The sequence below is a fragment of the Canis lupus genome, chromosome 31 (genome assembly GCF_048164855.1).
Source record: "Canis lupus baileyi chromosome 31, mCanLup2.hap1, whole genome shotgun sequence".
Lineage (NCBI taxonomy): Eukaryota > Metazoa > Chordata > Mammalia > Carnivora > Canidae > Canis > Canis lupus.
In genome coordinates, this window is record NC_132868.1 from 35,542,985 (window position 1) to 35,562,003 (window position 19,019).

General features: G+C 41.4%; 1 protein-coding gene across 12 annotated transcripts in view; it reads right to left on the reverse strand.

Annotated features, from left to right (window-relative positions):
- The window catches only part of MECOM (MDS1 and EVI1 complex locus), a 552,947-nt gene that overhangs the window by 175,095 nt on the left and 358,833 nt on the right, over positions 1 to 19,019 (reverse strand). Inside the window, exon 1 of one of the 12 annotated variants that reach the window (XM_072808001.1) lies at positions 5,908 to 6,035. The exons of the other annotated variants lie outside the window; for them this stretch is intronic. Coding sequence (XP_072664102.1) covers positions 5,908 to 5,934 — 27 coding nt within the window. The 5' untranslated portion in view covers positions 5,935 to 6,035. Of the gene's footprint in view, positions 1 to 5,907; positions 6,036 to 19,019 lie in introns of those variants that run through there. 12 annotated transcript variants of the gene reach the window in all.

The following is a 19,019-nucleotide window of genomic DNA, read 5'->3' on the forward strand; positions in this document are numbered from 1 at the left end:
TGGGGCTTCGGGGAAAGGTAGGGTTGGGGGGATCTCCTATAATTTCATCTTACTCTCCCAAGTGGAGAATTTATTATTAACACATATAAACCAGAAGTCACTTATTTCTTTCTGGAAGATTGCACCTAATAGCCTGGTTTAGTGCATATTGCAGATAAGTACTCCCAAAACCTCAAAAATTTTCATAATCTTCCCTCTAGCAGAAAGAATAATGTTGAAAAATTTAAAAATATATATATTAACCTCCCCCAAGACAGCCAATCAGTTTATTGTGTTATTCTCAAAACAAAAAAATTATATCTAGTGTAAAGTCTCTACAAAGTTTCCATGCTCCTGTCAGGCACTTACTGTCCAAGCAATCTTTCTGTACCTACAACGCCCTTTACCACATTGAAACTAAATCATCTGGGATGGAAAATCTTTGATATGCCTTTCATACCAACCTTGTGAAAAAAGATATACGTCTACGTTTATGGCGACAAACAGTGTCATTATCTCCCTCCTCTAATATTTAACCAATCTGAACACTCAGGGGGAAAATGTTATCTGAAATCCAACCACTTCATATGCATTCACTTGGTCTTCTTTTGACAATTCAACCAGCTTTTCTCACAAGTATCTCAAATACTTGTTTGGAAAGCTTTTCTCAAGTGGGTGTGCAAACAGGAGGAGGACTGTTCTTTAGCAATCCCTCCTTATAAGCCTCCAACGCCACTATCTTCTTGTACTTTAGTTAATGAAAAGATAAATATGATCTGTGCTATGCCCAGCTGTGTTTTTCTTGCACTGAGGAATTCACAAAAGGAAAATTTTAAATCGTACATTTATCAGTGAACAAGCTGGCTAAAGCAAATAGATTTCAGTCTCCTGAGTTTGCTTCAATAAGAGATTAAACGCTAATAGTGCAACTTACCACACTCCACAGATTTATGAATAATCAAAGTTTGGAAGAAGGCCAGGTGGTTTAAGAACATTACCTACCCAACAGATGCCAATAGCATGTAGACATCTTCCCTGTAGCTAAGCAGCCGTATTTCCTATCACACAATTCAATATTGACTGAATAATTGGCCTTTACAAAACATTTATTAAAACGCACCATTTACCACACACCCAATGCTTGTTTAAGAATTTCAGGCCGGGAGGGGGATGGAAGAGACACACGAGTTCTTTCTAATTACTAAGTGGATTTAATTAGTAAACGGTGGCAAGTCAGGTCTGGAATTGTTAGACCAAGGAGCTGAATTGTCAAGGAGTTCTTTAAAGAATAAAGGCAATAAACACCTTATCATATCCAGTTCTTTTAATAATACTTTGCATCTGGGAGTGGTGTGACTCGCAGTGCACACAAAGTCCTTTCATGTGTTTACTTTTGTGTTCTAATGCGATTCCTCCGTGGTCAGGCTGCCAGGATTTGGTGCTCTCCTTTTCTATATTGATACACTCGGGCATGGAGTTTGTTGAATGCTCTATCTACCCAAGGTAGGATGTTAAGTTAATGATTAAATGAGGGTTGGAATCACCGGACTAAGTTTCTCTTTGAAAAAGATTGCTGGTTTCTCTATAGTATATATGAGAAATATATATTATATATGTATCTAATATAATATATTTTTTTAAGAGAGAGAGAGCATGCCCATGCATGAACGGGGAAGGGGGTTGTAAGTAAGAAGAGTGAGAGGGAGAGAATCTCAAGCAGACTCCCCTCCCTGCTGAGCGCAGAGCCCCCCAGATGACCTGGGCTGCAATCAAGAGTCAGATGCTCAACCAACTGAGCACCCAGGTGCCCCATCCTGTATCTTCATATCCATCTTTAAGAAACATATATATCTGCCCATTGATTCATGGTGCTAGAAGTCACCTATCAAAAAATTTTACAAACAAATTCTGAATACTATATGGATGAAACGCTCTGGTTAGAATGCACTAGACTTAGTTATAATGAACTCAAAACACAGTCATGGTGTGACAAGAAAATAAAAATGATCACCATGTTTTCCAGGTTTACTGTGGCAGAAAACACAACTGGATTCCAGTTAATCTCCTGCCAAATTAGAACGTTTCCTAATTTTTTGGCATCCTGCTCTATAAAAATCCTAATCATGTTCTCTGTAACAGGAATTCTTAATCTACCTTCACCTAAATGCCAGAAAACAAAGGTATCATTTGCCTTTGGCATCCAGCTATATCTCCAGTATAGGTTTTCAACTTATTTAAGAGTTCTCTTACACCTAAAGCTAAGTATTTTAGTTCTTTTTAGTTACATGAAACCTTTGGCTTTTCCAGTTTTACCTGGACTTTAAAAAGAGAGTAGGTTTTCATTATGTCACAGCCTGCCATTAAGTGAATTCAGAAATATATTTGTCTAAATTTTGCCTTCACACACACACACACACACACACACACACACACACATGGGTGTGTTTGTATAAATGTATAAATGGATATAGAAAATAATATACATATATTTATATATACACATATATGTATATATAAAATAATAAATATAATCATAAAGATATGAATATGTGTATATATATATATATACAGTCATTTAAAAAGTAGTCACTTTGCTATGCACAATCACCCCCAATAAAAATGGACAATATAAAGTGGTTACAAAATCACTGACCCCCTATCAGAGAAGGACAATGTTCTAGCCTCTACTCTGACATCAGAATCTCAATAATGAATGGTCAAGCTTTAAAAGATGAACTGTTTGAAGCATCTGGCCTCTGGCTAGCTTGCTAAGTCAAGTTTATAAAAACTATAATAGAGAGGACAGATGTAGACATTCAAACAAGGGAAAAACAAATTCTAGGTACACGAACAAATTGGTCACCTTCACAGATTACTGAAGCACATCACAAAGAAATTTCAAGGTTCCATGTTTTATCTGTACATAGATATTCAATGTATATCATTTATGTATCTAATCATAATTTTTAAATTTATATATTAAATATATTTTTAAATGCTACACTCAATACAAGTAAGGACACTCATGCTAGAGGCTTTGAAGATTGTTAGAACTCTTTTGGAAATTAAGAAAAGAAATTTTATAATATGTATAAAAATATTACTGTGTTTACACTCCTCTTTATAACTCCATTGTTAGACATTTTCCTCAAATGCATATCAATGAGGAAAAGTTGCACTCATTAGTTTATTTGTTGTGGTATTACACTCCACAGCATAAAATTAGAAATCATGGAAAAACTAATAATAGAGGGAAAAATAAATTACTGTATGTAAATAGACGAATATTTACAATTATAATAACAATTATAAAGCCCATGCAGAAATATAGGCCCACATTTATGATAAAATATTAAGTGAGAAAAAGTTGAAACTATAAGAAAGTTAATTAGGCAGAGCCAAGCAAAACTTGAGAGAGCAAAAATCTTTTTGATTTTTGAAATTTTTTGTAATACTGTTTTTATGTTTTAAAGGTGATGACAAGAAATTGAGTCCTTCTTGGCCACATTCAAGTGTGTGGCACCATCTTCCCTGGCCTAAGCACCCTCTCCATGTAGACAGGGGTGGGGACTAGCGTCATTTCTCCAATGGGAGTCCATCCCCTAGGACAGCTATCCCCAGGTGCCCGTGGTTGCAATCTGCTTCCAAGCACGCATCACACAGGTGCAGACCAGGTCGAACGATGACTTCTGCCCTCCACATCAAAGGACTGTCCCTGGCATGGCACACAGAGGGTGTGCAAGCCCAGCCCTGAGCACAGCCACATCTTCACAGGGTGAAGCCAAACTGTCCTTTATAAGGGGACCCAGTCTCATCACTTGGCATCCTTTTGTTAAAGCATAAACAGCCCAATGTCAAAGTAGTCAAATCATCATTAATGTACCAAGCCCTAGAATTGCTTATTGAGAAGTCCGAGAGGAAAAGGCAGCTTTAACACTCCCAAGTTAGAACAACAACCAAAAAAAAAAAAAAAAAAACTTTCCAAGTTTATAATTTTTTAATGCCTGTGTTTTAAAACCAGATATTTATTAGTCTTTTAAAATGTCTCAGGGTAACATTTTTAGTTCTGCAACAGTGCTGCTAACATTCCAAGACCAGCTATCGTGCAACTGCCCATAAAAAAATTAAGACTACCAAGGCCATTTTTTCTGTGCTGAAGCTCATGCCAATGAAAACTGCCCTATAGGCATAAACTTGATATTTCTGTTCACCACACATTAACCCAGAGTTCCTCAGGGTGTGACGCCCAGGTGACTTCTGTGATGCAGATTTCTAAAAATCTGGCTGGAAACCTGCATGATTGAACACCCCTACTCATGGCAGGCTGGTACAACCATTGATCGTCTCTGATTTTACCCAATCTGCACTTAGTCTTGGAAGATTAACCCTTTGGCAGCATGAATTTACATTGCTAAACACAAAAGGAGTCCCATCCGCCCACCCGCCCACCCTCCCCCCTCACCCCCGCCCCAGGCTTGTGAAAAGTGCCTTAATTCCCAGAGTAGGACCCCGGGACTTCAGGAAGTCTGATATGATTCATTACAGGCAAAGACAAGAAGAGGCTGAGATGGGAGCTGGGGGGTGAGACTTACACCCTGGAAGGAATAGAATCACAGACTCCTGAAGCTAAAGAAAACCTTAGTGACCAGCTAGCATAGCCCTTTCCATATAGCCCACAACCAGTTAGTGACAGGAACGCCATCTGGCTTTCTTTCCACTGCCCCAGAATATTTTCAGGTGAGAGAAACAGGGAAAGAAGGAATCTGGCTAGACAGAAAGAAATTATCATTATATATTAATAAACATAACAGTAAAAGGAGACAAAATATTATGTTATCAAGATAATCCCTAAAATGTTCTGATATGGCTTTACTGTAATTTTTAAATTCTCTCTGGATACTGAGGAGACCATCACAGAAGCTGGAGGTAGCTGGAGACGTCACAGTGCAAGTGTCAAGAAAGGGGAAAGAAAATCATTCACACACCTGGCTGGCCCCCCATGACCTTGGAAAGTCAGTGGCTATGTATTTACTTCAACATTTGCTTTTGAGCAACTTCTCTGTGTTTGGCATTGTCATTCCCCACACCCCATCCCTCACACTTTTCCAATAGAGAGAAAAGGGTCACAGGGTGGGCACCAGGTGCGGGAGGTCAGCTTGCCCTTCCTTGCATCTGGCAAGGACAGTAAGGAGGGAAGGCATCTGAAGCATTTAAAAATAATTCAAAATATAAGATTCATTAGTTGTAGTTAAAAACCATTGGAAGTATTTAGTTAATTAGCATTATTCAAATTAACCATTTTTCAAGGCCCCTTAAAAATGCGTGGTGAAACATGCGAGACTTACAGAAAGAATAGTATGTGCAAACTACACTTGAAGCCCCAAAGGGCTCTGGTTGTAAAATTTGTACTCTTAATAAAATCCCTTTAATTTAAAAACTAAAAAAAAAAAAAGAGAGAGAGAGAGAGAGAGGAGGCAGAGAGGGCTGGGGAAAGAGCAGGAGCCAGGGGCAGAGGAGAGCCACTGGACGAAGAGATACATCCTACCACATTAACTGCTGCTTGAAACATCTAGCCTGAGACCCAGGAATATGAAAAAAAGGGGTAGCCAGTGGCAGAAGAGGAAAAATTGCTTCCAAAAACATAAGATTGGGTTACTTGTGCTCCTGCTACCCACGTGGTGTTTTAGGTGAACATCTAGGGATTTACAAAAACACATTTTCCACATCATCCCTTTGCCACAAAGGAGGCATCTTTACAATTCAGAACATCTGTCCAAAGAGGAAGGTATACAAAATACACCAGATGACGTTGTACATCTGCCCCCCCTCCCTCCCCCCTGCACATTCAGAATCACAGAGACAGATTTACAAGGGAACATTTCAAAACGTTAAAACCACATACGTTGTAGGTGCGCTCGACCAAATTACCTTTGTCTCCGGCGCTGAAGTTCTCATCCCAGAGAGTGAAACTCATCCTGCCTCTACACTGAAATAAGCAAACTACATCAATGAAACATAACCAGGAAGAGAAAAGGAATATAGCTCCCACCATTAATACTAAAACTAGTCAATAATTATCTAGGCGTTATCAGTCATGTTTTCTGGGCATCCTGGTTGGCCTCTAAGTAAAGAGAAGGACCCTGTGAGCACAGCTTGAGAATGCTGCGGTTTCTCTATAAGGACTATTATCTTAGGCGGCATGTGTGAAGAATGGGGTGGATACAGCATGCAATCCACGTGTTTACTCTTTCAACATTCTACCCACTTCTGGAGAATCATTGCTCATCCTAATCATTCAAAAGCCCCACGAGGGCAGCAGGAAGTTCCTACTTACGGGCAACTTAGTCCTTGGAAGCCCTAGGAGGAAGATGGGCTCCGTCACAGAGTGCTAACTTATGGCTGTGTGGAGGCCACTGAGTCAGCCAGTTCCCAAAACTCGACAAGCAGGAAGGAATGTGTCACACCTCTCCAAAGTTCAGTAAAGACGAGTGAGGATTACTGCTAATTTTAAAATCTGTCTGATTCTCAGGAAAGGAGAGATGAGAGATACATACCCAATAGATACGATTTGTCTAAATCCTAGTCATTTGGATTGTGACAACTAGAAATCCAAGAAAGCCATGCTATGAACTTTTTATAACACGCTTCATGAACTAGCCATCTTTTCCTGTTTCACAGCATTATACCCCTTTCAAATGTAAGGTTTCAAAACTATCTACTTGCTGAAGGTAGCATGGTGGTTGGTTGAACAGGGAAAAAACAAAAATCTGGGGCAAAATAAACCCTGGAGGACAAATAAACCCTGGATTGGAAGCAGGCAAATCATGTAATGGCTTCATTAATTAAATTAAATAATGCCAGACAGAGCCAAAGGGATAGACTTTCACATGCAAAGAGTACAATATAAATGTTGGAGATGTCCTAGATCTCAATGGATGCGACATGATCTATAGCTGCCCTGTCAACGACAATAGTCACTAGCTACATGTAACTATTTCAATTGAGCATTATTAAAGTAAAAATTCAGGTCCTCATTTGCACGAGTCACGTTCATTCCAGCACTCAACAGCTACAAGGACCCGGGGCTACCGAAGTGCCATTGGACAGCACAGATTATAGAACGTTCTCATCACTGCAGAAAGTTCCATCGGAGAGCTCAGATTCCAGAGTTGATCAGGGACTTCAAAGTGAGCACAGGTATAGAACAGAAGCTAAAATAAAAGGTTGTGCTCCATAAAGGTGCATAATAGGGAGTGGCATAGTCGAGCCATAAAAAACGTTTATTCTTGCTTTGGCCCAATCCTATTTAGGAAGACAAACTTTCAGAAAACAGGCAGGGCAGTACTGAGGTTAAGTAGCCAAGTTACGGGAAAGCTCACGCTGAAATCCTTCCTTCTACCTGAAAAGGCACAGATGGAAGTGTGTACAGTGTGTGCGTGTGTGTATGTGTGAACACCCTATGGGGAATTCAAAGCATGACCTTACACAGAGAAATGCTCCCTGTGGGACGTGTCAAAATGGTGTGGATACCCCAGAGTAGTGATATTAAGGTAAGGACTTTTAAAAAACCAGGAAGTCAAAACTACCTGCCACCATTTGATCTGACCTCACGGCAGATTGCTATAGGAAGGGTCATTCTTAAACAGAATAGAGCAACTAGACATTTTCTATCTTTACAAGGTTAGATGGTCAAAGAAATTTTCGCCACTGAAATTTACTCAGGATGGCAATGGTGATCCAACTGTCGTCACTGGGTCTGTTTTTGGAAGGTCTCCTGCCTACGATATTTAAATTATGTTATATCTTGTGAGCAGGAGGGCTTGATAACATCCCAAGGTCATTCTCTGTGCTGGAACATTGATATCCTAGTAAATATCTTAGTTTTCCAGCGAAGCACAAACACCAATTTAAAAAACACTCTTTGATTTCACCCTCTTCTTTTTTTTTTTTCCTTTGTTACTGCTCGCATTTGATGATGTGTGTGTCCACACGCTCACACGTGTAGGGTGGTCACATGGTTATAACAGCCGTACAGACCTGAGGCTCCGGAATCTATATATTCAGAGTGAGTTTACATTTTTAAAAGTATAATGAACTCTAATTAGTACACTTGTAACATCAGTAAGAGGGCTGGTATATACACATGGTGATTATGAAACTTCAAAACTCTATGTTAATTATCATGTTGAATTAACTCTCTAAGAATGCAGCTTAAATTCTTTTTTTCAGTGTAGATGACATCTTTGTCAAAACCAGAAAACACTCACTGGTATACTTACTCCTTGTGGACTCTGATACTTTTGCTGTTAACTAAAATTCAGATATATTAGAATCAGAGTGACTTGAGTGTATTAAGCCATTTACCAACACAGTCACATTGAACACATTGCATTTGGTCAGCTATGACCACGCATCCAGGATTTTATGGCAGGTGGTATTTTGAAAATAGGGGGACACGATCATATTGATTAGATCATGTGCCTAACACTTCTAATCCCATATTTATTTCCAAAAATTACTTTTAGGCAAACTAGCAATACACGAATGCATTTTTTTTAGAAAGCCTTATGCAGCATTATACGGAAGGCTAAAGCTCCTTTCACCCAACTCAGTTCATATCCCCTCTCCCTCCTCAGAGGAAACCACTGTTATCAGATGATGTGTACTAGATCTTTTCGTCATTTTTCAAGTGCTCACACATAACCAAGAAAGCATTCATAGGGACATTTGATGCAACTTTGTTCATAGCAACAATAGAAAAGTTGGATAACTAAATATCCAACAACTAGGAAATAAGCAAATTAACTGTGACTTAAGAGAATGTGGTAAGTCCATATTAAATAATTGGTAGTATCTAAAGTGCTTGGAAAATATACAGCACAGAGTGAGCACTATATGTAAAGCATTTGCTATGACCAATATATCGGGGTGTACATATACGTATCTATCTATATGTCTGTATATCCCCTACATACTGAGGGAAAGACAATTTGCATAGAGATACCCACAGTATAAGCCAATTGCTGTTAAACACACACACACACACACACACACACACACTCACATATACATACTGATACCATTTTTCTAGGAGTTCAGATTCTCTTCATGAGACTTCCTCCTCTCTTTTAGGTCATTGAGGACACTTTCAAACACCATCTAGCAAAACAGGAAACAGGTATGTGCGTCTGTCTGCCTTGGGGTGCTTCTCACCTCCCCATCTCAGAAGCTCCGAGGAGGGTTCACTTTGTCCCTGACTCTATGAGTCAACGGTTGACTCAGACATAACCCCTCCACCAAAACAAAGACATGGATCCAAGAGAAGAAGCCGACAAAATTGAATGAGTGTGAACTCTGCTCTGCCGGGTTCTCACTCTTCTGTTTCCATGTGGAAGCTTCTTGTCAGATAAATCTTAATTTATAGCAAAAGAAAGGAATTGTGCTCTACTGAGCAGAGGATCCGAGAGGCAAATTTGAGTCCCGCTCCATCAGTCTCCCAACTGGGCACAGAGCAGATCCCTTAACCCCCCTGCACCAAAGGCTTTGGACGTAGAGTCTTTCATTATTCTTGCATTGCCTAATGGGGGTCCTTTCTTCACAATCATGCATGTCCTTTACAAATGAAGCTTCCTTTGAAGACAGGCGAGAGATCAGATTAAGCCTTTCAATATATATTACTTCTGTTTCCTCTTGGTTCACTAAGGACTAATTCTCAGAGGGCTCCCAGACGTGAACTCTGCTCCAACTACTAAATAAGACTGTAGCGAGGGAACTCACACCACAGAACATTCTTCTGTACTTCCAACCGGGGTTTCTCCCAAAGAGATGCCCCTGTACCATCTGCTCCAGCAACATTCAAATCCATTCCATTAATCATGTCAGTCTCGGGGTTTCCTTTTCTAACCCTGAAGAAATCTTAATTATTCTCCTGGCGCAAAGTGTGCCTGAGTGGACCAACTCAAGGCTCTCTTTGTGAAGAAGCATCGCAGATGCTACACTTAACAAACACAGCACCAAGCACAGTTCCTGGAGCAAAGTAAACTCTCGAGAAACATTTGTTTAACACACACTTTTACAAACATGATGTATAGGGATCTCGTTTGTGCATCAAATTAGTATTTTTCACCAAGCTCTGTACCAGTATGTACACAAGTGCTCAGTTATTTCTTGCTTTTTTTTTTTTTAAAGGACTACATTAGCCTCAAACCACCTGATATTCCCTCAGCTATCATCTGAATTTTGTGCTCATCCTGAAGCAAGTCTTCATTTTGCCAAAATCTCTGGTGATTTAGTCAGTCTACACATTGGATTAACACAGTTCCATGAATCAGGATCCAATTCTAAGTGCCGGTAACAGGAGTCCAATTTATTTCCAGCACTTGAATGTAAGTCTTAAAGTACGTTATGCCAAATTAATGCAGTAAAAATTTAGTAGACTGCCAAATTTATTTTGAGGATTGTAACATAAAAGTCAACACAGAAAAGAGAAGCTTTTGTATAATTTCAGAAACATTATATCTAAAGGTGGTTTCCAAAGGTCCAATGGAAAGATTTTTTAGGTTCACCCATATAAGAGTATTCATATTGTCTACTACTTTCTTTGATAACCAATATGCTAAATGACAGATAACAAAATAAGCAAAAGGTGAAGCTAAGTGGTCAAATGGAGCTGCTTTAGAGCAGTCTGAGCCAGCCCCATCCAGAAGGCACAATGAGGGCTCCTGATGAATGACCAACTCACGCTCCCTTGCCTTAATCCACTGCTTTAGCGTTCACTTGACCTTGAAAGACAAGTCAAATATTGGGAATTGTCTGATTCTTTCCAGAGGTGTCAAGACACTTAAAAAACACTCAGTACTTTGAAAACACCACATTCCAACCACGAACTATGCTGCAGTGCCGGCTTCCTCCAAACCCTCCCAGGAGAGGGCCGCTGACGCCCTGTCTTGGGCAGGCTGAGTGAGTTCTGAATGAAAAGGTAGAAAAACAGTCTTCACTCCCAGGACTGATAGTACTTTAGATGAAATTAGATTAAGTGATCAGTTTAGGGGCACCTGGGTGACTCAGGTCTGCCTTTGGCTCAGGGCGTGATCCTGGGATCCTAGAATTCAGTCCTGCATCAGGCTCCCCACAGGGAGCCTGCTTTTCCCTCTGCCTATGTCTCTGCCTCTCTCTGTGTGTCTCTCACGAATAAATAAATAAAATCTTTTTTTTTTTAAAGCGATCAGTTCAGAGTTAGTTTTTGTTCACTCCAGCATGTTTCTAGCTTGATCCCTATTTTGGATTTCTCAGCATTTCCTCCAAATTGAGTAGGAGCTCTTCTTCCTACACCACATCCACCACCATAATAATCAGGACTTCAGCAACCTAGAGCAGGGCTGGGACCCAACCACAGATCCCAATCTTTCTTGTGGTTTGACTCATGCCTTTGCCTTGTATTTAGAATCAAGGGTCTTATTCCTTGGCTGGAACATTGGAATTTGCTGGGTAAATTTCTTCAATACCACTCTCTACTCCCTCTTCCATCCATACTTAAGAAAATCAGAGCAGGCTGCCTGTTAAATATTCATGGGGTGGGAAATATGTAATATATATGAGGGGAGGAGAGATAGTAGGTATGTGCGTGGTGGTGAGAGAAGCTCAGAAAGGGGAGTTAGGGGAGCAGAAAGAAGAGAAAAGGAAGAAAAAGAAAGCTCTCTAAATCTCTAATAACAGAAAGGCTAGAGAATTCCATTCTGACAAATTGGAAAGATCTTACATGTTTGGATATGACAACAGATATGCGTCTGTGGGTGTGAAAACACAACTATACACATATAGTTGTGTTCCATGATAACATCATCAAAGATACTTACTCAGTACATCTTATAAATCTTACTCAATATTCAATCTACATTTTAATTAGCAATTAGGCTGCCTGATGATGCTGTTTTGTTTCTTTTCTTCAGCAAAATACAATACTGATGTTCTAACGGAACAAGCTTATCCTTTTGATGGTTGTCATTTCTGTCGCTTGCCAAAAGGCAAAAGTCCTGCTGTTTCCTTTGCGAAACCAAAGACTACCACATCATTGTTGTTATGAATTAGTCAAGATTTTTTAAGTGCCACTCCTTTATAAAGTTCTTCCACGGAGATGTCTTTGAAATGAACAGTAGTCCCACAGATAGAAATTATAGAATAGAGGCAGAGGGGAGAAAGACAAATGGGCCAGTTATCATTATCAGCCATAAGTCACCCAAACTATAACTCTTCTGAGTGAAATAAAGTTGGCAGGAGGGGGGGAAAAATCTCTGGGACATGCCACAGAATAAGGCACAATCAAGAGCTAGAGCCATCTTTCTCTCTTATTCTAAACATGCCATTCACTGGGCGGGACCAGCTAAATCAATGCTCTGCAAGGTCTGCAACTTTCATGCATTTCTTTAATCATAAAATGATTACATTGAGCAACTTGTTGTGAAATCCAGGCAAATATCTGAGCTTAATTAATTCACTTTCTTTTGAGTTTCATAACTAGTGACCAATCTCACCTATTAATCCAACATGACTGTGGCTGTATCAGGCATCTAGGGTATCCATTCAACAAATATTTATTGTGTGCTTATTATGTAAAAAACAGTGCCAGGTAGTGCACTCAATCTCCCTTTCTCTCTCTCTCTCTCTCTCTCTCTCTCACACACACACACAGATAGTTTAAGTCCCCATCACTCTCTTATAAGAAGTTTATAAACACAATTGTTTATGAGCTTTTCTCAACCTGAGAGAAGGTTATAAACCAATGGGTATGTAAAGAACTAGAACAGATTTAGAAATGAAATTCCATGGAAGCAAAAGATCAAGCATACTATTCTTGGGAAGTGTAAGATATTTAGGGTAGATTGAGTATGACATATGGGGATGGGGATGTGTGGCCATGGAACAGGCTGTGGTAGGAGACAGAGGTAAAAGATAAGGGGCAGAGTGAAGACCCTGAATCTTGCTATGCTCAGAAGTTGCGATCCATCTTATTGGAAATGGAGCACCATGTGGACCTTGAAAGTTGACGATGGCATAAGATTGTGTTTTAGACAAAAGGACAAGTAGCAGTGAGGGAAGCTGAGGGCAGGGAAGAGATGCTAACCGGAGTCTGGGTTGCTGTGATGGCCCAGCTGAAAAGCATGCTGACCATTTTCAAAACTTTTGCTCTGAGTTTCCTAAACAGACTACAGCAAGCTACTCAACAAGACCATCTTCAATCATAACACATAGGAACCAGTATGATGCAGAATCTCACTGCTCAGAGTATGATCTATGGATAAAAGCACCAACCTCAACCAGGAACCTTGTTAGAAACGCAGAATCTCAGTCCCTATCCCAGAAGTGCTGAATCAGAATCTGAATTTTAACAAGATCCCAGAGAAACTGCACTCACGTTACAGCCAGAGAAATACAGATGTAAAGGAAACACCTCTGGGCTTAGAACGATCCGGGCCCTGGTCCTGTCACTCAGTTACTTCTTGAAATTTCCATTGTTTTCTCCATGAAATGAGGAAACTTAGACTGATGGCTATAAGTTAGATGCGATAACCAGTGTAAAAATGCTTCATGACCTCTGAAGTACGATACTCGATAGATGTAAGCTCATTTTATCATTGTGATCATTTTGTTGCAAAACAAAATCCTATGTGTTATTTATTTGTAATAAGAATCCTTTGAAGCCTAAATATAAAAATGGTAAAAGGGACACATTTGCAGGGAAAACGTCAGAACATTCATCCCCAGAGGTGTCCAGTCTGGCGTATTTATTTATTTATTTATTTATTTTGCATATTATTTCCCTTGAACTATATGCTATACCGCCAAGCCTCCCATTCATTCACAAAACCTATATCTTCCTCTTTACTGACACAAATGAGAGGAGAAAGAATGGCTGCATTACGCACTGCTCATTCAACAAGCCCAAGGAGCTTATCCTTACAATATCTTTTCCTGTTGAAAAGATATGCTTTTTTTTTTTTAGGGATTTTATTTATTTATCCATGAGGGACACAGAGAGAGAGGCAGAGACACAGGCAGAGGGAGGAGCAGGCTCCCTGTGGGGAGCCTGATGCGGGACTCGATCCCAGGACCCCAGGAACATGCCCTGAGCCAAAGGCAGCCGCTCAACCACTGAGCCACCCAGGCATCCCGATAACCATTATCTTCACCCAAATTCCAGCACTTAACTAGGTTTCTGGGGAAACACGTGGAGATCGTTTAATGTAGAGTAAAAACTCATCTGTCTATATCATCCAGCCTAGAAAGAAAGTGATGACCGACCAGACCAGATGATCTTCAGATTCCTTCAGGTGCTGGCTGCACAGCTCACTGTTTTTAAGACCAAGAATACGCGGCCTACAGTTGCCCATAGGTGTGTTAGCAGGATCACAAGTTTCTATTTCTTCCTCAAGGTTTCCCCTCTAAGTATGGTGCTGCATTGAGCCATAATTAGACTCAAGTCTAGGGAAAAAATAATATTTCTATGTAAGAGTCTTTTTAAAAAACATATGCTATGTAGCACATTGCTACATGTTACTGAGTTTGTTAGAGCCGGCAGGTTTTAATTCAGCAGCTCTGAAGACAGGAGACAGAAACCATTTGGGGTTTACTTATTCATTCTTCTGCTATTTATTAAGTGCCCAAACAGGCCAGACACTGAACCTTTCACAGTGAAAGGCCAGACAAGATGGAGAGGCTCTCTGCTTTCATGGAGAATATAATCTGGAACAGTGGCCTTCAGATGTTTTTATCACAAACCCTGTCAAAAAAACTGTTGGGACTCCTGGGTGGCACAGTCAGTTAAGCATCAAACTCTTGATTTCGGCTCAGGTCATGATCTCAGGGTCTTGAGATCAAGACCTGTGTTGGACTCTGTGCTGGGTGTGGAGCCTGCTTGGGATCCTCTCTCTCCCTCTCCCTCTGCCTCTCCCCTTCCCCCTCTCTCTCTCTTAAAAAAATTACAAAATATGACAGTAAAAAGTAGTAGAAACAAACCTGAATATTTTTCAGCACCCCAATAGATCATCTTCTACAGCCCCTGGCATATGGGCATCCACTTGAGAGACCCCTCTTTTAGAGTAATTCTAGGAGGATGTTTTTCCCCCATAGGAACAATGTTATCTACAGTATATGATTGCTTCCATCACCTCCAGAATCTGAACAAAAGAAATTATATGATTATATGAGAATCAGACTCCGCCTACTTTCTCTTTGTAACTCTTGTCATTTAAATTGTACCTAGAACATAGCAGACATTTAGTACATGATCAAAGAATTGAGAAGGGGAAGAATCAAGAAATGAAGGGAGAGATTTTGTATTTTTTTTAAAAAAAGATGATTTTTACAATAAGAGGAAAAAATAGCTTGTTTGCCGGGGGTGGGGCGGGGGAGGGAAATGAATTATCTTGATTATTAAAGTAATCTCTAGCTCACTTACATTTGGCTGTCTAAAATACCTAACCAATACTCTCATCTCCAGAATCTCTGGGTACAGTTTCACTGGGCACACTCTTTTGTTAACGGGCGATGAATCAATTTTACTCGAAGTGATCACATTGCTTTTAAAATGCACTTAGACGCAGGTTCCTGAAAATTATCTACCTGCCTCACCATTCACTGAAAAAGGAAATGGTGATAGACTACACAGTCGCACGGCCTCACGGCTGACACCTACAACCAGTTCCTTTGTTCGAAATCAACTACATTTTCTTTGTGGCAAATGACTCCTACTGATAGTTGGTAATACTAATATTTGTGTCATGTTATCAAAAACATTTCCTAAGAGTCACGGTTGCAGTGTTATCAATAATATATTTATCTGTTACATCAAAGTTTTGGTGTAATAAACTTATCACCATTTCCACTAGCTTCCCCCATGCTCACTGTTGACTTGGACAAAAGGTGCTTTGTAAAGTGTGTCCCCATTAGAAACAGTTCCTTCAGGTGCATACACCAGTGCCAGGTTCTGTGACGAGATTCCTCTGTTGAATTCAGAGCTCCCCCACCAAGTCTATGCCAGGGGGAGAGCCTTGCCCACTCCCAGGGCGACGCAATAAAGGAAGGTGAATGCTCGCTCGCATATAAGAGGCTGCACTATGATGCCCTAATGCTCACAGATATTACAATCTGGTATGTGACAAGCTTTCAGGAATCCCTGGGTCAGGTTCTGGAAGCCCCCTCCGAGGGCTTGGGAATCCTGAGTGTTTAGATTAGGATCACTGCTTACTCTGGGCGGGGATATGCTCTCGCTGAAAAAAGTCTATTTTTGCCTCAGCTTAACCCTGGTGGTCTCCAAAGTTCCACATGTGCAGAGGAGAGGGATTTTCTCAGGAGTCTTCTCCCCATCAACAAACAATGAGGCTTCTCTCACGGTCTGCAATCTCCAATGGTCCCTAAGTCCCTAAGGATGGATGGATCGATCAATGGATCGATCTGTCTACCCACCTAGTATGTGCGGCCTACAGAAAAACTACAAAAACTTGGGTAGTAGGTCCTATTATAAAAACAAGGTTATTACTTCAATCTTCTTATAAAAATAAGTCCCCTAAAAAGTAGCTCCTTTGAAAACTAAGGACATGGGGGGCCCACGGAGTTTACAGGGCTTATCAAAAGCCCCATTGCTAGGACTGGAATTTGCCTCCCACAAATGAAATACCGATAACAAAATTCCCATCATATAATCATATCCTTTTGACGTGAGCATCACTGTCACTTTTGCTGAGTGTGTGGACAGGACACCCCTACTTCCACAGGCACCGGGCACTTCCCACCATCTCCAGCAGTGGCTATCGCTTTCAGGCGGTGGGAGAGGAGGGGCTGCCCTTCCTGACATGACCCACAGTGTAAAAGGAGGTGAGTCCCCAGCAGTGACTCTTTCATCACGAGGAGAAATCTGACCCTTCTTTCAGATGTGCAGAAAGGGTGAAAAAGCCCCCCCCCTTTTTTTTCTTACCACATATTGGACTTAAATTCCTTCCCAACTAACCCCCCACCCCAAGGGCCCTTGGGAGGCTTCTGGGCCATTATGAAAAGTGTCTGTGCAGCCCCTTCCGTGCCTCAGTGGACAGACAGTGCAGACACAGGCGAACAATAACAGGCGAGCTGCAGACATGCGGCAGGCCCTGCTTACGGGGCATTTTGACAGCGCCTTTTCAACACACCAACATTATTTCTCGGTGCACAAATCCCATGGTCCCTATTAAATTTTCCATAGCCCCCAAACCCCACCACAGCCTTCTGCCCCACCCTGAAGAGCACTCACTCTCTGCTCTGAGGGGCAAACATGTTCTAGAAGGAGCTGACCTCGGGCCACAGCATGTTTCACACTCAACAAACTGCACGGCTGGATGTGCAAGGCATCACAAACCGAACCCCCGACTCGCTTCGAATCTTCTTCTGCACAACCTCCACACAGTGGGGGACTGGAGGAGACAGAGCAGGTTTGGGGGTGGTGGGGGGAGTGGGGCGGAAGGTGAAAGACGCTAAGGAAACCTCCACTCAGACAATCCTGTGAACAATCTTCTGATGGGTTAAGATAAGATGCGCTCGCATTTTCCCGAGGGTCTTATCTCCAGAGCTAGGCCGCACAATCTATGGGAAAGTCTTAGCAATGTGTTCTGGGGTTGGTGGTTACTCTCAAATAGCATGTGCTGTGGTGTTTCCTTGGGGGGAACACATTCCAATTTCTTAATGGGGTGTAATCGGTAACACGTTTGCTTCAGGCCTTATAATGATGATGCCGTTAACTGCGTCCACCAAAAATCCTTTAAAACAGCTGTTTTCAACCAACTTTCGCTGCGAACGTACTTTTTTGTGTGTTTAATGTACTTGGCAAGCCTTTTGAGAAAGCCCTTGCCTACTGTTTTATTTGTTTCCATTTATGAAAACATGCGTTACTGGGAAAATCAGATGCATTTGTAAAGTGATCGAGGAACTCTCCTTGTCATCATCAGCAGTTGGTGAATCACCTCCAGGGAAATCTGCTTTACAGAAACCCCCATGCATATGTTTCACCAATAGCATGATTAGCAGCTCTTCTTTAGGCAAAAAATGTGGAATGAGCAGATTTCTTGAATTATGTGTGCCAAAGCTGAGAGAGAGAGAGAGAGAAAGAGAGACCAGTAGGGCCAGCTGGATGGACAACATTCAGAAGCAAAAGTTTTCCACTAGGGCAGCTCACCCCTGCTACCTGGGAGACTCACACCTAGTTGTAGACCAAGCCCCATTGTCTCTATCATGCATCAGGCCACCGCTCTGAAATGCAAGAGTGATCCCCGATTCAGAGCCTTAGTAAGAACCCCTTTCTTGCTTGTAACATTACCCAGCCAGGAAACAGGCAACATGCACAAATGGAACTTGAAGTCTGGTCTTTGTTTTCTGTCCTCCATCAGTCCACAACCCTTGCTGCCAGGGAGCAGACCAAAAGAAAACCGCCAACCATCATGTGGCGTAAAAGCGGGAGAAGTTTCCTTGCTACTCTATGTCCACTGCACCCCCAAAGTAGACAGGGTGGTGGCTCTCTCGTCAATGTATTAGCTCATGTTGTTACAGGTACTCGTGGCCATCAGGGCATGCAATTAAAAAGCAAGCCAGCAAACGACAAACAGGCTTCTATCACAGACCTCTGTCTGCTAATTTGGTGAGTGCTGCGGCCGGGGGAGTGGGGTCCCCCAACTCCCAGTGCCCTGAGGAGGCCCGTAAGCTGCTTTTCCCCCACTTGGCCTTCCTTATTCTTATCTCCTCATTCTCAGTTATTCCTTGATCCATAATCCCTGGGAAGGCAGATGCCCCAGCAAGCAGAGAAAGCCAGTGCCTTCTATTCCTTCGCCCCTTCCCTGAGTCCTAAACAGGGAAATCTCACAACTTTTCTTGCACTCTGCGTGATGAGTGAATGCCAGCCCCAGTTGGGCAGCAGGAATCCTATTTCCTGGGCCCTCAGAAGATAGAAAATATCACATTTCTATTTCATTCGACCCTTTCACTCTCTCTGCCACGCCTCGCTGCCTTTACAAGTCACCATTTCA